The sequence below is a fragment of the Rhinolophus sinicus genome, chromosome 6, assembly GCF_057876585.1.
Source record: "Rhinolophus sinicus isolate RSI-liver-muscle chromosome 6, RSI-T2T, whole genome shotgun sequence".
Lineage (NCBI taxonomy): Eukaryota > Metazoa > Chordata > Mammalia > Chiroptera > Rhinolophidae > Rhinolophus > Rhinolophus sinicus.
Window position 1 is genome coordinate 20,491,652 of NC_142506.1, and position 25,552 is coordinate 20,517,203.

At 33.9% G+C, this 25,552-nt stretch overlaps 1 protein-coding gene across 5 annotated transcripts in view; it reads left to right on the top strand.

Annotated features, from left to right (window-relative positions):
* The window catches only part of CSMD3 (CUB and Sushi multiple domains 3), a 1,092,836-nt gene that overhangs the window by 578,973 nt on the left and 488,311 nt on the right, over window positions 1-25,552 (top strand). For all 5 annotated transcript variants that reach the window (XM_088798979.1, XM_088798980.1, XM_088798981.1 and 2 more), the window contains one exon: window positions 17,637-17,749. In XM_088798979.1, coding sequence (XP_088655105.1) covers window positions 17,637-17,749 — 113 coding nt within the window. The remainder of the gene's footprint in view (window positions 1-17,636; window positions 17,750-25,552) is intronic.

The window sequence follows — 25,552 nt, forward strand, 5'->3', positions numbered from 1 at the left end:
ATATATAGCTGATATAAATTTGAGGACACCTGAGCATATTTCTTAACAAGTTTAATTTTCCCAACTGCATTTATGGGACCCAAAGTAAGACTGCAAATGGAAACTCACATATCAAATGTCTAAATATTAAAAGTTATAAATCAAGCTATATATTGTTCAATGCAGTATATTCCGTCCTCCTACCTCAGCAAATGTACTTTCATAACAACCTGGAAGGACAAGTTTGAATTTTGAATTCTAGTACTTGTGTGATTACTTTGTGGGGGTATGAAAGCATGGTGAAGTGAGGTCCCAGTCCCAGCCTGCCGCTGATTACGCTCTCTTCCCACCTTCAGCTTCATACTTCACGATGCACGTGGACTTCTCAGCTTGCATGCTCAAACCGCTCACGTTTCCCTGCAAACACTACCCACTGAGCCGAAGGAGGTACATGGGGGTTATATGTTACGGCCCTGAAAATATGGATCTTGATAAAAGGCCTGTGCAGGTCCACATAGCAAGGAATTCCAGGGTACCAAGTACCAGAGAGTTATAGAACAATACTTCTCAAACAAACTGTAAAATAAAAGATGTGTTTCTATTTTCCATCCACCTTGAACAATACTTTTGTGATACGAAAGAAAAACAAATTCCTAGAAAATGAAAGAGAAATACATATAAATACAATTCCATTGTTTGTTTTCCATTATGCAATTCACTAGACAATTTTTACTCTTTGTATTTACTCTAGAAGGTTGTAAGGCTTACTCCGAATTTCCGTACCTATCACACCGTGGCCTTGAAACTAGTTCAGGATCTCAAAGGGGAAGTGTGGGAGGGATGCGGGCTCCAGGCAGGCATGTCACTGGGCTACCGAAAGGTCAGAGAAGGACCCTCTAGGGGAAGGAATCAGAAAATGGGCCTGTCTCACCCAACTTTAAAAATAGCATTACATACATGGCATGTTAAATTGTCAAGAATTTATTTAAAAACCCCAGTCGAAGGGAATTTATATTGAGTAAAGCTATTCTAACTGGGACAACTTATCTTCATTTAGACACTTTATTTAGCTACCTTTTTACTCATCTGTGAACTGCTTTTTGCTATTTCTTAGATTTGATCCATGTATTAGAGAGTAACAATTGGCACCAAATTATTTTTTAAATACATTTTAAAAGATTAAATAGCTGATAGTCAGAAAACATAGTAAAAAAAAAAAAAAAAAAAGGAAACCGCGTTCATTTAACAGAAAGCCATGTAATATAATATTTGAAAGTATTTTATAGGTGAATGAACGTAGCCTATGTATATAATTGTGTAAGTTCTGAGTAACTTGACAAACACAGGATACATCACTTTGATAAATATTTAACCAGGTATGGAACAGTCCAACCTATTCTGTTTAGGTTATAGGATTGAATTGAACATTGGAAATAATCATGAGTATATGGTGTTTTTAATTTACATTTTCTTTCCATATTTAGGTTCTAAAAAGTAAAGTCAATTGTCATATTCTATTCCATAATAAATGGAGTCTATAAAGTCATATTCAACAGCTAAGTAATCCTCAAAAAAAGGAATTATCTATGAAAGGATTTAAAAAAAGCATTCTTAAAATTCCTTTCCCTGAAGTACAAAGCATACAGTTTTTGCAATTCAGTAACTTAAAAATAATTTAAGTGTGCTACATCTCTTCACCTTGAGCCTTTGGATCCAAAGAAATACTCATGACAAAGTTATGAACGATAAAATTATCAATACAGAATACACTGTAATTGGACAGTGTGTGCAGTATTAAGTTCTGCATACAGTTTTATCACATGAAAAGTACTAAAATAATACAAATTTAAGCTGCAAACTTAAACTCACATTTCAGAGATTCATTGCTCTTGCCATCTGCTGCACCATTCTCTGTTGCCCCGTTGTAGTCTTTTCTCCCTCAGTCTTACTCTTAGTCATGTGAAGGGCATTTTTCCCACTTTAAAATAGCATCTTTTCACTCTTGGCAACTTTATGGTGGTGGTGTAACAAGGGTCAATAGAGATCAAAATATGGACTTAACCAGTTGATAATAATTCAGATAAAGATATGAACTATCATGCTGTTATGTTTTTAAAGGCTGTTAAAAGAACTTGAACTTTTTTACAGATTGTATTCATGTGCCATTTTCACACTTATCTATAAATGCTCCTGAAAGTAGAAATGGATGTAATAAATTTGAGAGAACTAACAGAGATAATAATGAAGTTACTGGCACTGAGTTAACTTCCAACCCTCATTTCATCTACATAAAGAAGGAAGAGACGTTGATTTATTCATCCACCCCTTTCATCTATGTAGCATAAGACTGTGAGAGTTAGAAATGCCTGTCTTCTATCAGGCATGTGATTCCTTTTCCTGCCTTTTCTCTCACATGCTTTGCTGTTCCATTACTGGATTCATGATAACACTGTAAAGATTAATTAAGTGAAAATTTGCAAAATAAAAAATGAAAAAAAATCTTATATTCCTAAGATACCACTGGAAATTTTATGAGTATGCAGTGAAATTGGATGATACTGTGTTTGAACAAACATCTTTAAGAAGGTGAAAAGTGTTGTTTTGGATATCCAAACATGGTTCTACTTTGAAATTCTAATTTCTCCTGGAAAATCAATGTGCAATGTATAATCTCATTCTGAGATATATGGTCGTGTAGGCTAATAATACTATTCCCGGTGGATTCTTCTTTCTTTTTTAAACACACACACACACACACACTTTTTGGTTAATGTACTTATTTAAAAAATAAATTTATCTGAGTGTTTTATTAAAATATATATATATACTATCTTCATAGAAGATAGGTCAGTTTTCATTATGCTTCTGAATTATGATTATTGCTCTCAGTTCATTGATCCATATATTTTGGCAAGCTATTTTGTCAATGATGTTATTTTTTAACTACTCAACAATTTACTCTTTCAAAACTAGGCTCCACTTTTCTTGGTATGAGACTACTACATATGATATTTGCCTTGAGCAAATTCTCTATATCCAGGGGATGATACCTCCCCAACTTTTCTTTTGTACTTCCCTGTCTTAATACCTAAATACCAAAACCATGGGCAAATGAATAAAGGGGGTATACTAAATACAGCATCAGGTGATATTTTTAAAGACTCATGGCTACAGTGTGAAAAGGGCTAAGAGAATTGACCAGTCAGAAAAATTCTTCACCCCTTGTATTAGAGTTATTAAGAACAACAACAAAAAAATCTCTTCTTATTTCTCTTTTCTCTGTCTTGAACCCCTCCTGCCCTCTTCCACTCACCCCCCCACACACACACATACATATACACACACTCACACACTCACACACTTTCCTTGAGGATAGGGACTATCTTCTACTCTTCTTGGATTTCCCAAATGCCTAACACAGACCCCTGTATTATTACCATTAGCTGTTGCATAAATTATAATGGAATGAAAGTTACACCAAGAGTGTAGACATGTCAACAGAAAGTGTATCTTTGTAATCATTGACAAGTGCATTCCATGAGCTGAAAAGAGCTATACCGGGGTATCTTAGTCTATTGGGGCCACTATAAGAAAAATACCATAGAATGGATGTCGTAGATACAACACAAACTTATTTCTGACAGTTCTTGAGGCTCAAGTCAGAGTTCACAATGCTAGACAATTTGGTGTCTATTGAGAATCTTCTTTTTCGTTCATAAATGGCCATCTTTTTATTATGTCCTCATATGGCAGAAGGTGATCTCTCTGGGCATGTGCGTGTATATATATATATATATATATATATATATATATATATTATATATATTCATATATCTATATATATCTATATGTATATATATATACACACATTATTCTGTTTTTTCAAGATTTTGTTGGGGAAGGGGAACAGGACTTTATTGGGAAACAGTGTGGTGTACTTCCAGGACTTTTTTCCAAGTCAAGTTGTTGTCCTTTCAATCTTAGTTGTGGAGGGTGCCGTTCAGCTTCAAGTTGTCCTTTCAGTCTTAGTTGTGAGGGCGCAGCTAAGCTCCAGGTCCATTGGCCATTACTAGTTGTAGGGGGCACAGCCCACCATCCCTTGTGGGAGTCAAACCAGCAACCTTGTGGTTGAGAGGACGTGCTCCAACCAACTGAGCCATCTGGTAGCTCAGCGGCAGCTCAGCTCAAGGTGCTGTGTTCAATCTTAGTTGCAAGGGGCGCTGCCCACCATCCCTTGCGGGACCCCAAGAGTTGAACTGGCAACCCTGTGGTTGAGAGCCCACTGTCCTATGTGGAAATCGAACCGGCAGCCTTCGGAGTTAGGAGCACAGAGCTCCAACCGCCTGAGCCACCAGGCCAGACCTCTGGGCATATTTTATAAGGTTACAATTCACCTCCAAAGTCTCCTCCTCCAAATATCCTCACATTGGGGATTAGGTTTCAACATATGAATTTTGGGGTGCTCATGTTCAATCTCTAGTACTTCAACATATGAATTTGGGGGTGCTCATGTTCAGTCTCTAGTACTGAGGATTTCAGCAAAACTCCATGATGTCACATCCAGGGAAAACAAACTGACAGCAGCAATTATCTCATCATGTGGACAGCATTTGATGTGTAGCTATTCAAACGACTTGCTATTGGGCAATAATAAATATATGTTCTTGGTGCTTCAGAATTACGTTAGGCCACAATATGAAAATAATTTCTCTGACATTTTTATTACTAGCAAGAATTTATTAAATATAGAGGATAGTTTATTTTTATGGTTCTTCATTATTTCTTCATTGTGATTATAGCTATATATTTCTGTTGTGGAAAAACCTGATTATTGAAAAAAGAAAGTTTACTACTGCTTTGCTTTTGTTTGCTTTTCATGTATTTATTTTTGTGTGGGTTGAATAGTCTAAAAGAAACTAAAAACCACAGGTTTTTAGTTAATTTTATTCTCTTTTTAATCAGGAATATTTGTACTGTGATAGACATTTCAAAACTGATTGTAGAAGAACAAATTGGGAGAAAATATAGCACGAGTAGCTAAGTAAGCTAGATTTCCTCCCACAGGTACTAAATATTATAAGAACATCATTTTGTTAGAGCTAAAGATATAAAATGGAGTATCTATAGATGAACACAAATATGATGATATGAACACATAATGAGATGTTGACCTTCGATTTATCTTTTCCAAAACAAATATTGATATGGAAAATTGTTTGTATATGTAATAAGAACCATAACAAACACTCATACACATTGTGCTATTGAATTAGCCGATAAACTAAAACTTATAAAGCCTAAGTTTATAAATGAAGTAAAAGTTACAGTCATTGACTATTCCGTTACCTAACTGAACTAACATTTATGTAGACCCATCATTCCATAGTGCTTTATATATATTTTTTATTTTAAAAACTATTATTTTTTCAATCTGTTGATCCGCTTTCTTTTTTCGCCTTTTTCCCCAGCTTCACTGCTGTATAATTGACAAATCAAATTGTACTTTATTTAAAGTATACCATGTTGTAATTTGATGTAATACACATTGTGAAAGGATTCCCCCCATTGAGTTAATTAACACATCCATCACCTCACATAGTTAGCTTTTTTTTTTGTAAGAACACTTAAATTCTACACTCTTAGCGAATTTCAATTATACAGTACAGTGTTATCAACTAGTCACTGTGCTATACATTAGACCCTCAGATTTTATTCATCTTATAATTGAAAGTTCGTATTATTTTACTAATCTGTGCCTATTTTCTCCACTCCCCAACACCTAATACCTGACAACTACTTTTCTAATCTGTTTCTATGAGTTCAACTTTTTAGATTCTGTATGTTAGCAGTACCATGCACTATTTATCTTTGTCTGGCTTATTTCATTTAGCATAATACCCTCCATGTTTATCCATGTTGTTGCAAATGACCAGAGACAAGATTTCTCTTTTTATAAGGCTGAATAACATGTGTGTGTGTGTATGTGTATTATCGATCACATTTTCTTGATCCAGTCATCTATGGAGGGATATAGGTTGTTTCTGTACCTTGGTTATTGTGAACAATGCTGCAGTAAACATGGGATTACAAATATCTCTTTGAGAAATGGTTCTGTTTCCTTTGACTATACACACAGAGTGGGATTTCTGGATCATATGGTAGTTTTATTTTTAATTTCTTGAGGCACCTCCATATTATTTTATTGTGACTATATCAGTTTACATGCCCCCCAGCAGTGTACAAGGGTTTCATTTTTCCATAGTCTTATGAGCATTTGTTATTTCTTGTCTTTTTGACAATAGTCATCCTAACGGGTATGAGGTGATACCACTTTCTGATGTTATTTCAGGGGTTCTTCTAAATCTAATTTTTTGCTGCCATCATCATGCTTAGTGAATTTCATATACCCAAAACAAATATATAAATCACCCTTGATGGCACTGTGTCACAAGAAAGCATACTAAATGAATTTCCATAAGAGGCAAAAATCACATATTGGTATGGTACCAAAAATATGTTGGGATGTAGAACTACAATGATTATCTCTAATGAATACACCCATATGCCTAGAGTGATTATAAAGCAAATCAGGCATTGAGCCTAATAGAAATTTAATGGATCCTGTCCTTTATTTCATACTATATTTGACTGCTTGATGGAGATTTTTGAGCGCTCTTACTTAGGGCTTTTACTCTTTTATTCTTGCATTAAGGGACTAACTAGGAAGATTAAAATGCATTAGGAACACTGAGGTTACACTGCCTGTTAATAAATGTATTAAAGTTTTGTTGTTTTTTAAGTTTATAGATAAGTTCAAAAAGATCTATTAAAGACATGTTAAAACTATGTGTAGACTCATTTGAATGTCTTTTGGGAATCATCTGAGACTCTCCTCCATTGCCTAAAACACCTTTGAATGTCAGGGATGGGAACTGAATGCAAAACTATCCAACACGGGTAGATCCTATAGTTTGAGTCTAAACCAGGTCTTTGAAAGGATGTCCAGAGGAATTACCCATTGGGGCTGCAGGCGAGGAGTTGAATTTTAACTGAGATATCCAGTGTTGAGTAGAAATAATTAAAAATAAAATCACCTACTAACCCACTGAATTCTTTCCACAAAATATAGAAAATAATGCATCAGTTTTACTATGGAATAAGGATTAAACAAGACTGTGATGTGAATTATAATAGGCAATCTGATGAAAAGAATGAAAAAAAAAAAATCACACCCATTTATACAGACAGAGGTAACCCATCACATGCATGTTAATTATCCTTATCAAAATGAAAAATAAACTTCTGCTTTCTTTATAACAGCAGAAAGTTACGTCCTGAAGCCAAGCATCTAGTCTTCAATTCTCACAGGAACAGTGTAGGGGCAAATCTTTCTCCATGTCCACATTTCAAAGAGATTCCTCAAAGGCCTCCGAGAAAGACATTCTTGATGTGCAAAACTGATAGGAGGTCTATTTATTTTAAAACTGTTACATATATCTGAAAGAAACAGAGAAAGCAAGTGTTTTCTAAAGGATATGCTAAAGAGAAATAGAGGGGAAGAGAGCTCTTTCCCTTTGGTACCAGGAAATATTTGAAATGTATTTTTTTTAGAGTTGTATTTGCACTTATAATTTTTGTGTGTGACTATTTTATGATAAAACTACAATTTTCTAATTAGCTCTCTTGCTGTTTTTATGCTCCTCTGGGCAGTTTGGAGTCATCTAAATATACAGCAAATCCACAGTAAAATACAAAGCAAAGTAGTTATCCAAAATACAATAGGATCAATTTAAAAATTCAGTCTAACATTAGCCTTGGAGGGATAACCTTTAAATATATTATACCAGTAGTGAATGGTTAAAGCGAATTCTTGATTAGGAATGTTCAAAAATTATCTTTCATCATGCATTAGTTTTGCAAACTGTTGTGATGTCTATATTACTTACACTTTTAAATTATTAACTATCTGAGTATTACTTTTTATTTTGTTACTAAATCTTACCCAATCCAAGCTTAAGGAGTATTTCACCCTGGAGCTTGAATCTAAATTCTTAAATAACAGTTTTTCTTGAGTAGCCAAATACATTTATCCGAAGTTCTCATCAGTAACATAAAGAACATTACATATACAAGATAATCTAGACTCTTCAATAATTATTCCGTCTTTCCAAGTAATTTTCCCCAGACAGGAAACACAAAGATACCCGGTACGATTATCTAGTATTATTATGAGGCACCTATTAAATGGTACCTATGAACTTCCAGTGTTTAATTGACATGTCTCTGTAATTGTTGTAAGTTTTGAGGACAAACTCAGCCTATGGGCCATTTTTTACATGGATCCAAATCAATAGCTACAACAGTCAATTAAATCTACGTGAATAACAGATATCCACATTTATTTATTTGTCTATACTTGGACTATAGAGAACTTGTATCTCAAAGTTAATCAAGTGGCATTAGACCTGTCTTCTTCAGTTTTAATCTGTAAGTGCCAGAATTCTGTTTGTCTCCTAATTAGATAATTTTTATCCTGTACCATCCTTTCAATCAAACCAATTAACAAAACTGCTTTTTGTATCAAATTTAGAGTTTGAGTATCTGGATGCATTTTGTTACTTTATTTTGGTATTACATGAAAAAAATAGTAAGAAGGTGATCTCGCTTTTACTCTGCCAATATTTGGATTGCTGGACTTGTAAGTACAGATCACGTCAGTACTGTTGTAAGAGAAAAATTACACTAGACCAGTAAAACAGTTAGGGGAGACTTTATTCAAGACTTGCAATTCGAGTCAGGACTATTGCAATAGGGGCCAACTATTGAAGAAATAGTCAAGACTATTGCAATAGGAAGATAAATTGAACTCAACTCTGCTGAAACAAACAGTAGAGTGTTTTTGAGAAGCTGAGGCGAGCTAGTGGAAAAGTACTGGAGAATGTTAGGTGGGAGAAGAGGTAGCATGAATAGGCCATTTGTGGTTGCCAACAGTTGCCTATCAAGGCTGGACTCCCACACTCCCACAGAGACAGGAGTGCTCTCTCTTTTGATTACTATATTTCAAAGGAATAGCTCTCAGGTCCTGAAAGACATTTCTGGGTTGTAGAAATTTTGCATCTCAAAGGACGGAGAAAAGATTTATAATTGCACGTTTTCTCAAATGTTCTAAGAAAACGTAGAGTAGGAGCCTGTAGTCAGGAAGAAGCCCCTCTAAAGTTTAGTTCAGCTGCAGGAATGTTATAACTGCCTTGGCCAATAGGAGTACAATTTAGAGCTGTTTAGAAATAGCCATTATAGGAAATGTCACTGGCAGCACAGAAAGAAAAATGTAGTGTTACAAATAACATGTTTGTTTTCTAATAAAATGAGATTCTTAAGTAATTTAAAAAAAAACACACTGTTGTGAATAGGACAGTAGGCAATCCATTAGAATTATAAGTTTGCTAGCATACCTTTTTCAGTTAAATTTGTTGCCATTATCAGTTGCTCCAGAAACTTCAAGTTTCAAGTCCTTTATGAGAACCACTGTCCAACCATTCTGAGGTGCTGGCTTCACTTGACAAGTATGGGTCCTCCAGGTTTCTCTTTCACTTTGATAGCCATGTGGGTGATCAGGAACACTTGAAAGGGTCCCTCTAGCATAGGAACAGCCCATCTTTCACCCACAACAATTTTAGATATACAGAGTCTCCCAAAAAAGAGGGGTGACAGACTTTTTCCGGGGATTCTTTCAAGGTCCTTAGAACTTTATGACTTAGGACACCTAGAGAAGAAAGAAGCCCTTTGAAATATTGAGCATGTTTATGAGAAGATTCAGTTAAATCCGGCACAGGACATGATCTCTGACTCAAATTCCTAGACCCGCCAAATATAAGTTCAAAGGGAAAAACATCATACTTGCTTGCAGGAGTTGCTCTAATTTTTAACAATGTTAGCAATAAAATTTTAAGCCATTTTAATCTAGTATATTGCTGAATCTTAGCAAATGAATTTGATTCATCTCATGGGAATCTGTGAACATTTGCATAATTACTGGATGACAGTAAAAATAACATGAATTCCTCTTTCTGATTCATTATGCTCTAGTATCTCAAAACTGGAAACTAATGTGTATTAAGAAAGACTTCAGACCATCCAGACATCATATACACCATGACTAGACAAAATCTCTTAATTTTCACATTAATTCTATGAAATCTAAATGCCATCAAATTCCCAGTAAAGTTGGTGGAGAAAGACTGCCTACATATACTTTCGGAGTGTCCTGTAAAGAATTCTGCTGACAAATTAATCCTCTCTTTTATATGTTTTGAATCACTTCATCTTTTTGTTCATATAGTAAGGGTCTAGTGCCTTTAAAATCTGTTTCACATAGATGATTATGTTGATGACACAACCTTATTAACCAAGAAATAAGGACTGTGGCATAGGAATGATTTTATTAGATTATTCCCATAGTTCAGTAACATTTATTTTAGCCCTTTTGTCAAATTTCTCTTATGAAGTATATTTTTGGAAAATAACAAAAATTGCTTGTTGTATTACATGTGAGACTGCTAAGTTTGAAATCTGCCACATCTAAGAGTCACTTTGGCAGCTCTATCAGCAAAATCATTGCTTTAGAAGTTTTTATCCTGGCCCTGTGTGAGCTCTGCAGACAGATTACTGACCTGAGCAGGGATCTATTCAGCCTCCCACAATCAGCTTTCAATTTTCCATGAGATGTTTTATTTCCCCTCAAAGTAGAGAATTCTCTGTTTTTCCAAATTTGTGCTGTTGCATGGCAGACATCAAACATGTATTATATATCTATGTTCTCTTTTTACTGCCATTGGCTAGGCTGTTTGCAGCTCTTTCTTTTACTACTACTGATATTGAGTAAGCTCTTGTGCCAGCTTAGTTCTAGGGAAAATACAAGCTTCTAAATTTCATAAGAAGTCACAATAACCTATAAAGCCTTAAGCTGACCACTGTTATCCTGAATATGTGACCCATCAGCAAACATGAAATTGGCATTACAAACAAGAAGACCAGATAATATCAGTTCAGGGCCTAGTGTCTTTTTCTATAACCATTGTACACTCATAATCATCTACTTGAGCAGGATCTGGTCAAAGACTAACAGGATTTAGGAGTTTGCATCTGTCAAGCTGAACATTAGGATCGAATAACAACACTTGTTCGTAACTAGTCTCATGACATGTTCACATATTCTGGATCTTAGGCACTTATAGGAGAGCTGTCACCATATGTAGGAAATGCATATAAGTCAAGTGACTAAAGGTAAGGGTTTCAGTCTTTTTTTTTAAGTGGACTGCTGCTGTCCCAGTATCCCAGTATCCACAATGGTATAGCCTCCTGAAGAACTGGGAAATATATTATTGATATGTGGTCTAATCCCAACTTTTGAGTTAAAATTCCAAAAGTAGTGCCTTTATTTTCATAGCAAAATAAGTAGAAAGGCTTTTCAAAATCTGGAACAAAGCTGAGAATGTAGTCAATGTAAGGTCAAAAGCCTCTTCAGATTTTACAGACTTAATCAGAAGAGCTGAGCAATACCCATGCAATTGCTTCATCAGAGGACTTGACCACTCTGCAAACACTAGAATCTGTTGACTTCAGTATCCCACTATTCTCCCCAAATTGTCTAAGTCATCTTTTGTAACAGGACATTTCATCTGCTAAATGGGCTGACTCCTTTGGGGCCTTTAGCAGCAACAGACGCCTTAAATATGTGACCTCAGTTCAGCAGTAATACAATTTACCTAGTAATGAATAGTATAGATCCTTCTGGTAGGATAACTTCCTCTACGTTTTCCAGTAAATATCTAGAGCAATATAGGAGAGCACTGAAACTCTTCAGCAATCCTTTGCTATAAACATTGGACTCCTTCATAAATTAAAGCAAACAAGAATTTAGACTTGTCCATGAGAGGAACAGGACAAAAAAAAAAAAAAAAAAGCAAAGTATAGAAACATTGGAGAAAAACTTTGCAGCGGATGGTACCAAAGTTATAATGGTTTCAGTGGTAGGAACTATAGGCATTAATAGAACAATGAATTCATGTACTTCTGTAAGATTTTGTACGAAGGTCAACCTTCTTTATCAAATTTATTTTCCTTCTTTATTAAAAGCTTTAAAAGCTTTATTAAAAGACAGTAGCATTATTATTATTACGGGATGCGTACTCTTGTATAATTATCCCTTGTTTTTCTCTCTCTTTTTTTCTTAAACTGGTTTTACTCCTTCTAATTGAGCTCTTAGCAAAGGGTATTGTTCAACACATGGCCGTGGCTTATGATTTTGATAAGCTATTTCTATTGGCTCTCCATCTCAAATGAAACCTGTATTATTATTCCTAGAGCCCAAAATGATGCATTGATTCGTTTCTGCTCAGGACATTTTTCCAGTACTTTCCCTAACTGCCATTCTCTGCTATATCCTTTTTCTTTCAGAAGGCACACAGTAAGTGAATCAGATTTTTTTTTTTCCCTCCCAGGGCTTTCCACAGACACTCCATATGGAGTATACAATATGGTAGTCTTAATTTGCACATGATATCTCTCCACAGTAGGGTTACATAAGGATCAAGAGAAAGTAAGAAAATATGTTCCTCACTCACAGGAGGTATTCATGTGGGAAACGGTGGGAAGGTGGTATTAAGTATAAAACTGATTCAAAATACAAACAACCAACCCAATGGAAAGTGAGTAATTTCTAGAGAAATTTTGGAATAAGTAGCACCAATGTCTAGCAGAAAAAAGCAAGGGTATATTAGCTTGAGGGAAAGTTACTGAAACATGTATTTCAATAGTTCCAAAATCTGAGATTCTTTTAGTCAATCATAAACTATTTGCCAATCATTCCCTAGCTTTCTGAGCTTTCCTGATTTCCTTAGTTATGCATCCTCTGGAATCTCTTTCCTCCAATCCCTCTTCCAATGTCTCAGCTCCTTGAAATACTGAAGCTCCTTCCTTTGCCCCTTTCATAGATTGCCCAGAGTCGAGGTTATATCCTTTAGTAAATAGCTTTCACTGAGCAGTAAACACAGTAGTTTTTAATTGTTTCTTCTTCATATTTCTCTATATTGTCCCAAAACTGAGTAACTGCTGCTAAGACTTGAGTAATTGTCTGTTCTTCCCATTCTACCACCTTTTCCTTAATTTGAGCTGGAATTGTCAGCAAGGGAGCCAAGACAAAGGTGGACAACACTAGAGGATGATTTTGATCTGCCTCTGGATCCATGCTAGTAAATTCTGAGAACATCTCAACAAATTGCTGATTGAAAGAATGGGGAACTCACCTTTCTTCTGAATACAACAGTGCAATTTCTACCAGCTCACATTTAGAGAAAAGACTATGAGCAATATCTTTCAATGGGTTTCCCAAGACCTTAGTTCTTCTGCAGTTGTAGAGGGTAGTAAATAGTCAGCTAGTCCTTGATGTGCTGGGCCATCTGATGGTCCCCAATATGGATCCTCCACCAAGTGAGCAAAGTCTGCCAGTTGCAGAGTTCCACCGTGCCTTGTGCACACCCGCAAGTGTGGAGGTGTAAATTGAAAACATACTGTGGAGGACTTGTGCAGACTTCTGGGAAAGTGGGAAAGAAGCTTTTGTATGAATAATATCAGCTGGGGGCAAAGGTAGCTTCTCAACGACATCGGCTTCACTGTTCATCACGTAAGAGCTGATTTTCCGCACATAGTGACAAAAAAAAACAAAGACTTACACGGCTCTCTGGGTTCTTTCTCACATCGGTACATTTATCAACCTAATACTTTTTACTTTTACTTTTTCCAAGTAACTAGAGAAAGTGCTTTACATCTGTTGCCTTCATATAGGGATAGAGTTTTTATATAAGTTCTCAACTATTCCCTAAACAGATCCCTTTATAATTTGCTTTCCTAGATACATAGTGTATAGATGAAAAGGGACTCCTGGAAGTAGAATCTGTGCTAAAATATAGGCTCAGGACTAGGATATGAGGCACATAGGTCTGTGTCCTCAAACGAGGCAGGTAATTCATTACTTGCTAAACAAGGTGTCTCCTTGTGGTTCTTTGAAGAGAAATGCACTAACAAAGGGAACCGCATATCTAAAAGATCATCACTGCCCTCTTCCTAGGAGTCTCTTTGAAGCAAGAGAGGCTAAAGAGATGCAGGGGGAACAGAGGGAGTGGTAATAGAAAAGAAAGGAAGAAGGGTTCTGTGAAAGAGAAAATATTATTAATTCTCACATTCTCCCTTCCATTCTTTTCACTCTTTCCTTGTGGCCATCCAAATCTTATTTAACTTTCCTCTTAGAAAGATATATCCATACAATAAATACCAGCAATTTACTTGGAATGATGTCCTCCTAAAACCCTCACTAATCCTGGAAGACTGGATTCTCACTTGTATTCCAAATGTGACAAAGAGGGATTTACCTATTTAAGAAAAAGAACTGCAGGCAACATTCCTGGTTCCCATATTTTTTTACTATCAAAACTAATTATGAATAAATAAAAAAACTAGTGATGATAGTGATGAGATATTAGAGCCCAATTAACCCATGCTTACTCAATAATACAATATTGAATTTGGAGAGGGTTTTTCATCCAGCTAGCATTCCAAAAGAACAGAGCAATACAACAGAGACTTTTTATAATCCAGGGGCTTTTATGATTATGTGACCTGAAGACCTTCAGCTGTTCCACTTAATTCAGGAACTGTCATTTGTGTCCCATCCTCATCACCAAATTGTTGGGGAAGTATAATTCAAAATAAAACTCCTGCAAACCCAGTTAAGTCCCCAAAATGTAGAAAATAATGAAGTGGTTTTAATACTAAGTAAGTGTTAAATATATCACAGGCAATCTGCTAAGAAGATTGCAAAGAGAGAACTAGACCTCTCAATTTTATATAGTCAGACAGATACAACCCATTACATACATGTTAATTTCCCTTATGAAAAGGAGAAATGAAACTTCTGTTTTTATGAGAGGTAGGAAGTTACATCGTGGAGCTATGTGTCTAGGCTTAAACTCCCAGAGAAACAGGGAGACAAGGTGACATCCTCCTGGATGGTCACATTTCGAAGAATTGGCCCCAAGACTCCCAAGCAAAACATTAATGGCAAGCAAAATTGACAAAAGGTCTATTTACCTTAAAAGACTTCCATACATTTAAATAAAAGTGATATAATAATTTATAATTTCAAGTTTATTAAAGGAAACGCTAAAAAGAAGAGGGAATTTTTCTTTCCCTTCTAACATCAGGAACATTGTTATTTTCATTTTTGTTTTTTAGATTTATATTTACCTTTTCACCAAAAATGGGTTGGGAACTAGATAGAATTGTGGCCAATAGCAGAACAAGTTATCAAGGGAACAATTTAAACTGTACGTGTTAGCTGTTCTTTATGAACTGACCAAATTACCATGCTAGAGGCTGGTAAAAGTTCTGACTGAGATGGGTATATGAGGATGTAATAAAGAGCAATAGTTAAATCTTCCCATGAGAACATCTTTTGATGTTCACTGTGAGATATATTATCAGCATATTTGATATAGTGTATCTGATGCACATCGTATAGTTTTAATCTCTCATGGCCATTTCATAATGTATTTATTTTACTTTTTTGTCTCTAACTTGAGTCCTCACTCTTTCACATAAATCTGTTTCTCTACTGTGGCTTAAAAAAACTAGTACTTACGAACTCAACAATTTTGAAATTAAAAGTTTACATGCCACAACGTTTAGTTGCAAGATGTTTTCAAATGTCAGTGTGTGTGTATAGATATATACCATATTTTGTCATGTATAATGCACATCCATGTTTTTGGCCCAAACCTTCAGGGGTAAAAAACTTTTGTTTTAATTTTTTTAATTTAAATTTTTATTTGTTTACATTTAGGTACTTGTTTTATGTATTATAAAGGAATTTTAGCATTTCTTTTTTAACATAGTACAAGAAATTTTATGTAACAAATAATTACAAAACAGAAGAACAGATACAAGGTACAAGAAATTTTAGGTACGGGTAACAAATTTACGATATTTACACATCACAGAAGGCTCAGAACTCTTTGTCATTACAAATTCATCATAAGTTCAACAAAACCAATGATCGTATTCCAGGGTATTATTTTGCATACAGATATTGTTATTGATTTCTAGAGTTACACTTTTAACTTATAGGCATACATAAAATAATTAAAAACATTTATATAGGTATGGAATTAATACTATTCATGGATAATGTGCATCTTTATTTTTCTTTCACAAATTTGAGTGAAAATGTGTGCATTGTACATGGCAAAATATGGTACATATAGACATACACATACATTAAAAAGAGAGTGTATGTGTGTGTATCTTTTATAGTATAACCATTTTAAATTTTATTTGGGAGGAAAAAATAAATATAATCTAAAAATCCATAGTAATTTAGGTATCTTCATGTCACATTATTCACAGCTTTTCTCAATATTGTGCGTAATCCCATAACTAAATCATGATATTTAACTGTTTTGTTTGATTTGGTTTGGTAGATTCCAATAAATTCTGTGTAACATTGGACACTAGTGACATAGCTGCATTGCTCAGACAGTCCACTGATGATGTTTTACAGTATTGGTGGCTGACTAGTAAGCAGGACATTTTGCTGCCAGTCACAAAAATATGATCATCCATGTGGCCCTCTGCTGGGCTAATTATAGTATAGCCTCCATCCAAGAGACTAATGTTCACTTATGGTACCCTTTGGATTCTGAACTGAAACTTTCTGTAAAGTTCTAATGTAAAATAATCCCCATGGTTTTAGCAATAAAGCAGGTAAGCACTTAAAGGAGCTTATTCTTTAAAAACCTATATTTTGGTATGTCATTTAGAATTTCCTGTCTATATGGATATTTGACTTAGAGGTGAGTCCAGTGTTCTCCTCTTTCTGTTCTTGACAGACGTTTCCCCCTAAATCTTATTTACTCATTAGCTTCCCTCCTTTATGTGGCCCCTGGCTTTGGTTCAAATATGTGACTACATTATTAATGACAGAGGAAACATGAAGTAATTTCCCTTGTTACAGTTATAAAATTAAATACTACTGAGTGAAAATTTTAATGCCTAGATTCAGTGATACCATATCAAATTAGCAGCGTGTTCTTTAAAAATAAAAATGTTTACAGTAGAACATACAGAATGTAGCTAGCCTGATATGACTACTGTAAAGGGTTATGTTGTAGTCCTGGCCATTTTATTATTATGCACAGTGCTTAAATATATTTCACAATATTTCTTTAGAGTTCTATGAAACTTGAAAGGTTTAAATGAAATGCGTTCCTGGTGTTTAAATAAGACTTAAATATTTTTATAGATCCTCTTTTTCTGTTCAGTTCAAAAGAAGTATAAGATTCTCTGGTAGTCTAAATTTTAGTGTGTTGCCGCAGAGGTATGAAAGATCTAACCTAGTTAAACCCATAAAATGGTATTTGTTTATAATAAACCTTGATCTCTAAATTGTGTTGTTTGTTCTGTTACATCAACACCAAGTCTTTTAAGTTTATCTGACATTTGTTTTTTTCTGGCCAAGAAAGTATTGAGAAACATGTCTGTCTCAATTTGCCTGCAAAGAGTGTTTTAATAACCCATTTCTCCCTTCTTTGTCCTTCTCTTTTTAGGCTGACTGGAAGCTTTGTGCCAGACTTGATAGTGAGCATGAGTAGTCAAATGTGGCTGCACCTTCAAACAGATGAAAGTGTCGGATCTGTTGGCTTCAAGGTTAACTACAAAGGTAATGATGAATTGCTACTTTGAGAAATATGTTATCTTAATACCACCAGAGAATTACTTTTAAATTCTAGTTTAATTGCATCTACAAAGTAAGTTCCCCAGAACATAAGTAAAAATACATTACAAAAAAAATGCTTTCCTCTTTAAATGAACTACAAATGTGTATTTTACTTTTCTTTACATAAAATACTTTTTTTTTTTTTCTTTGACATGTGTCTATTCTGCCTACCTCATCTCTCCCCCAGTCTTACTATGCTATCCAGATACTTTAGTCACACCAAACTCCTAGGCTTTCCCAGACTAGACAATGCAATTATACATACTTTATACTGTTTGCCTGGCAAAAAATATATCCTCATTATTACATACTTAAATACAAAGTAAAGAACTTAATTTCTCAGGGCATTCAGGGTACTGTTTTTTTGTAATCTGTGATTCTTTCAGATCTGGTATGTGGTCTTAGTGATCAGATTATCAACTCCTATGTAAATCATAGACCACAAATGTGTGAAATTACTTCTGTGCATCCCAGTGTTGGGGTGATACAGACTGATGATTAATTATATGTTTATAACAAACTCTTTTGTTCTATTTCCATTTATAAGAGATAAATGCAAGTGCTTATAATGGATGTGTTTGACACGCGATGAACCTTGATTGACGTTAGAAACAATGGATATATAATACAATGTACATATTAGAAATTCTAATTCAGAATTTTGACTGAAAAATATGTAAATGCTAATAAATTCAATTAAAATCCATGCTTTAAAAGATGAAAATGTAAAAGAGACCATCAGAACATTATGTTACTTGAATTTATTATTTCTATTGTGGTAAAAATCATTATTCTCTAGTTTATTAATTAAACAAGAGCTGCACAAAATTCTCTTACTTGCATAATAATAATTTTTAATAAGAGTTTCCTTTTTCAAACATTGGCTTGCCCTGCTGTTGTATCTGGACACGAGGAAATGAATGCATGATGTTGTCAGGGAGACAGGATATGTGCATTTTGTGTTGTTAACTTGTGACTAAATCTGGTACTATATTAATATGAACAGTTCATGAATTCCGTATAAATGTCAGTTTAAAAAAAGAAAAAGGGTAACATGAGTATAATTTAAAATATATGTCCCCTCCATTTAAAATCCATATCTTTCCCCAGTAAATAATGTTACAACATTTAAAGAATTTTCAGCTTATATTTGAAGTATTTGCATCTTGATTTTTTTTCTTCTTTGTTATTTAAGACTGGCATACTTATGATATTCCTCTTGGTTTTATTATTTTCTTCACCCTATGGAGGTCTCCTGTCAGAAAACCTGTAGTTGTTTAAACCTTGGGAACTATATTAATCATTAGTGACAATGCTTTAGTGAAGAACACAGGTAAATCTCATGGATAGGTTGGAGCAGCAGGATAGTTCTCTTGATATTTACAGAGATCTTCACTCCAACTGCACTTCAAGTGCTGGAAGTGCGTTGTAATGTAGCACAAATATTAGCATTATTTTGTTTTGTTTTTGCTCAGTTTTCAATAAGAATAACTTGAAAAATACTTCCTAAGGATCTGCTTATGTGCCAGCTACCGAGTGAGTTGTTGAATATAGAAAGAACAGTCACATATCATCTCTCTCAGGAAGATCATAATATAGTGATAGAGAAAAATATACCCAACTATTCATATACAAATATCCACAAAGCTGTGATATTTGACTCCAACCCAGAAGATGCTTAATGAATAATGCCCTTATTCTTCTTCCTCCCTTCAATTTGCTCTCTTCAAATCTAACCTCCACACAGCTAAAGGTGATTTCTGAGCAGCAAAGAGATAATCATATTACAATCTTACTTTCAATGTTTCCATAACTTTTCATTGCCTAGAGATAAAGTCCAAAACCTCCATAGATCTTATCTTTCAGCTTTCTCTACCCTTTTTATGTTTTTCCTTACAATCCAATTTTATCAAATTATCCATGATTCTCTGAATCCAGCAAGTTGTTTCACACCGCTCCTTCTCTGGACATTTAGTAAATTCCATCTGGATCCCTATTCTAATTTTAATTCAGCATCACATCACATCCTTCAAGACAAAAGTTCAAACATTTCTTCTTCTCTGAAGCTTTCCTCAATCCACCCATCACAAAAGAACACTTCCTCTGTTTTATAAAACGCGCTCCATATATATACTATTATATATATAGTATATAATAGTATAACACACACACACACACACACACACACACACACACACACACAATTATATAACCAGGTGGCAATATTTCATACTCATCTTTCTTTTCCCAGTAACAAAACCCTGCTATGTCATCATTTCTTCAATAAAGCTGAACAAATGACATGACCTATATAATATAATGGAATACAGGGTAAAATATGTCCTCAAAAGTTTAGTTTGCCATGTTTTTTTTTTTTTTTCCCTGCTGTGAAAATCATATGTCTGCATTCTCTATGATGTAAAACCTGAGCTCAAAGTTGAAGCAGGGTTCAATTTGAGAAGTTTCAAATTTTGATATGCAGATAGCTTCAGCAACTTCGCCTACTAAAAATAATTTTCATAATTACCATGCTCTCTGTTAAGTAGTGTGTTGGTTCTAAATGAAACACCTGCTAAAAAAAACTTCCCAGGTTTGATGTAAACATATCTTTTTGTCATCGGTAGGTTTTTCATGACATAGCATTAAATATAGCTCTCCTGTAAATTAAACATATATTTTATTGTATATATTCTCTTTTTAATTAAAAAAAAATTGTAAAGTAGTAACTAAATAATGTAATTTAGACTTCGGTATTCACAATATACATATTTTAATTCTTAAATTAAAATCCTTAGGCAATTGCTAATTGCCTAAGACAGTGTTTTTGAAATTTGATTTTAAAGCAAATAAGATTTCAAATGAATTCTACTGTTAGATACTTAAAATACAAAAAGAGCATAGCGGGAGTGCTCTAATGTAATGAGCTTGGGAAAGCAGTTTGGCGCCCCCTCATTGGTCAGATGGCCCTGATTCCTTCCAAATGTAGGATAAACCCTAGTGCTCCAAAAAACATAATTTGAAAATGTTTCAAGACCATGCTATTGACTGAGAGACCAAAAATTAATTTGTGAATATGAAATGGTTCATAATTGTCTAACTTGTCATTATCTATAGAAATTCAGTCTTAATCTTCAGAATCATCAATGCTTTTTTTCTATAGAGTTGAGATAGTACCTGTATTAAAATATAAAAAGGCAACAAGTTGCAAATCAAGAAATGTTTTTATTATAAATGCAATTTATTCTTATTCAATTTGAATTCATTTATTGTTTATTATGTACCTGACAGTGTGCTAATTACTATATGTAATTGCAGAAATTAATAAAATGACACCAGACTCTTGAGAAGTTTAATGGTATCCCTTACTTTTTAAAACCAGTAACGTCCACATAAGGTATAACAAATCATAGCTATCCCAATTCACAGATTTATAAATTTGCCAAAATTATGATTTAAGATATGACATTAGGCATTCCTCCTAAAAAGGAAAAATAACCTAGCCATCCATCTTGTCCCATTGCCCTTAAAGACATTTATTCTGTTTGCTTGTTTTTATACTGTCATCATTTCAAATGCATAATAACAAGAAAGGAAGTAAAAAGATTTTTTTTTCTAATGGAAACATTAACACCCATTAACAATGTACTAATTTTTGGATATATTTTCACCTTCATCTTAGAAAACCAAAGAATAATTAGTTTAAAAGAATAATTAGTAATTACTGAGAGTCTTGCATATTGCAGTCATTTTGTCTACATTAACTTATTATATCTCATTAGAACACTAAGAGGTAAGAATGATTTTACTCGTTTTTACAGATCAGAAAGCTGACGAGGATGTAAGCATCATGCTGATAGGAAATTTGGTCTGTTTTGCTCACTGTTGTATACCCATTACCTAGCACTATGACTAATACATAGTAAGCACTCGATAAGTATTCGTGGAATGTGTGAATGAATGTAGTGTCAAATCTCCAGAGCCTAGATATACTTCTAAGTTTGTTGACTTCATTCTGTTCTCCATTGTGCAGTTTTACATTGTAGGTAGAATTCAGGGGTTTGGGGAAGCAGAAAGTTCAAAGTCAGGAGACAAGCTGGAAAAGGAAATCAGTGTTAAAAGCATAAGGGCTTTAAATTACTGAGCTCCTATTGTCTCATCAGCCACACAAAAAAGTAGTGTACACATATGCATGTGTGTGTACACACACACACAGACACACACAAACACAAACACACAGCACCTGATTTCAAATGTACACTTTTATTTCCATATGGTTACTTGATATTCTTTAGTAATATTTAGGAAGAAAGCTTAAAATCCATACCAGAGGCATATAAAGAAAAATTTCTAAACTTTTTATAGCTTTAAAGGTGATAATATCTCCTCATTTTAGAAATCCGACATTGCAATTGTTTGATTGCTTTTCAGTTGTGTGACTGTGTACATTTTTAACAACATAGTATTAATAGCAAGCACTTAATGAGTGGTTATGTACCATTGTAAACACACAGATCCTCTCATTTAATTAGCTACAACAAACCTACCAGATAGGTAACAAGATGATCATTATATGGATGAAGTAATTGTGGCAGCAAGTTAGGTAATTTGTTCAAGGTCATATGGTTGGTATGTAGCAAAATTAAGATATGACTCTGAATTCTATGTTTTTAGACAGCTGCCTTTTATAAACTTTATATTATTTCCATAAATAGTATAGCTTAAACTTACCATAAAGTTAAACTTATTTCAATACTTAAGTATTGAAATAGCTGTCAACTAAACATAGCTAGAGTTTAAAATTTTGATGAAGCCATCTGCTTTTATGAGATGACCTAAATTTTTGAAATGGAACATTTTCTTGGAAGATGATGATTTTCTTAAATATTGAAAATTAATATTTTTTTATGGTTTAAAGCGAACTCAGAGTCCTTTTCCTTCATTGTAGAACTGAGAAATGTAAATTCCATCATTTGATCAAATGCAAGTCTTTAGTAATTAAGACATATGCCAGCAATAAGATGGATCGATACCAAAGATTTGGAAATTAAACAATTATTTACAAGTGTTTCACCCAAATTCAAGTTCAAATTTAATTATAAACCTTAGCTTCCCCAAAATTCTTATTTAATAAGGAAGGTATATTTTTGACATATCAAATAATATTTTGGAAGTTTGATTAAAACATTTTGTCAACAGTCTCTGATGATATTTTAAATAATAATTGGTACCTCAAAAATCTTAACTTAGACAAATTAGGCATGTGGATTTTATGATTTTATATTTTTGTAAGCACATGTTTCTTCCTTCCTTTTTCTCACTCTTTTCTCTGTTTGTCCGTCTCCTTTCTTTTCATCCTTTACCTTTATTTTTATAGGATATCATACTTTATATATTACTAGCAACTCCTTTTCATTTATCAATATATCATGACTGTCTTTCAGTCAATTCATGTGGATAGGTGGCATTCTTCAAAATGACTATACAACAGTCTACAAAATGTACACATGATAATTCAACATGAATTAGTAGTCACTTAGATCATTGCCTTCATTATGATGTTACAGTGTTGAAATAAATATTCTTGTACATGTATTCATACATTTTTTTTTCCTCTTTTATAATGAGAAACTCTAGAAAAGGTATGGACATTTAAATAGGCAATGTATCCTAAATAGTTATTTTCCATATTTTATATTTACATTCTCCCAGAAGTATAAAACTGAGGCATTTCCCTACAACCTAAAATAGAATGCTACTAATTGTTTAGGTTTTTGCCTCTCTGATGTGTTCTGAGTGCACTATCATTGTATGTAATAGCTACAGGGTTGTTGATCATCTTTTAATAGACTTAATAACCACCTGGATTTTATCCTCTTAGAAGTTTTTTCAGCTTCATGCTTTTTGGAAGACATTATTGCCACAATATACCTGGTTTTCTTCTAATTATGGGCAAACAGAAAATTATGCTTTTGTGTCCTCTTGAAGCAAAGTGTGGCCATATGACTACTAAAATGTAAATACAAGTGACTGGAGTCAGTCCCAGGCCGATGCATTGAATTACTGATTTTCTCTTTCAAAATGAACAATGAGACCATATCTTCCAGGTGGCATAGCTACAAAGTAATATTGCTCCCTTCAGCCTGTGTTCCTAAGGAACTATGGAGAACAGAGGTCCTCACCCTACCCCATTTCCCCAACTATATACCACAAACAGTATGAGCACAAATAAACCTTCGTTTCATTAGGCCTGTAGGATTTCACGGTTAATTTCCTATCCCAGCATAGCCTGGTATCTACTGACTGATACCAACATATTATAATAGTCTACTCTTAGGCTGTCTTTTTGCTCTTATCAAATTCTAGGCACTTATGGCATATATGGAGTATTAACACTTAGTTTGTCATATACTTTGCAAATATTTTCTTTCTATTTTGGTTCTATGAAGTCTCCATACCAAATTGTTTTTGTTTTTGTTTTTCTAATCAGATTTATAATTCCTTTCATTTATGTCATCTGGACTTATGTATGCATTGTGCATTGTGCATCCTTTAAAGAGTTCATCATTGTGTGTTTTTTGTTTGTTGGTTTTATGTGCATTTCAAACTTGAATCCACCTAGAATTTATTTATATAGTATGTTGACTGGATGTTTTCTACTAGATTAACAATAATTTGCCAAAAACATTATTAATTAGATTATTTGTCCACAGAATTGAAATGTCACATTTATTACATAGTAAGTTTTTACATGTTTGTATCTCCCCAAACCATACTGTTTCAATTTCACTAGTTTTGAGGTTTTATTTTTTAAATATTTTGTGAGCAAAGCTCCCTGCTACTATTCTGGTATCTCAGAATTTTCACGACAAGTTTTTTTTGTTGTCTGTTTGTTTGTTTTTTATGTGTAAACAGACTTAATTTACTGAAATGACAGACTAATAATTTAATTTGGAAACTAAAATATTTTTTTCTCTATGTAATTATTTATTTATTTATTAAATTTATTGTGATGGCATTGGTTAGTAGAATAGATACATTTCAAGTATACAATTCTATAACACATAATCTATGTATCACATTTTGTACTCACCACCGAGAGTCCTTCCATCACCATATATTTGTCCCCCTTTTACCCTCTTCTACCATCCCCCACTCCTTACCCTCTGGTAACCACTAAACTGTTGTGTGTGTCTATGAGTTTTTGTTTCTTTGTTTGTCTTGTTCGTTTGTTGCTTTCAGTTTTATATCCCACATATGAGTAAAGTCATATGGTTCTTGACTTCTGTCTCATTTTGTTTAGCATAACAATCTCAACATCCATCCATGTTGTCACAAATAGCAGTATTTCATCTTATTGCTGACTAGTATTCCATTGTATATATTTACCGTATCTTCTTTATCCAATCATCTATATAAAGATACTTTGGTTGTTTCCCTGTCCTGGCCACCATAAATAAAGCTACAATGAACATTGTAGTACATATATCTTTACGGATAAATGTTTTCAGTTCTTTGGGGTATATTCCTAGGAGAGAGGTTGCTGGGTCATACTGCGAATCTGTTTGTAATTTTTGTATACTAATTTCCACCTGTTTGTAAAATAACACTTGCATTATATTAAAAATCTCTGTAATTTTCATTAGAATTGCATTAATTTTATACATTGCTTTAGGCATTATTGATATTCTTATGTAATGTTTCCTCTTCAAGTCTTCTTTTGTCTTCTTACATTTAAATTTTATTTAT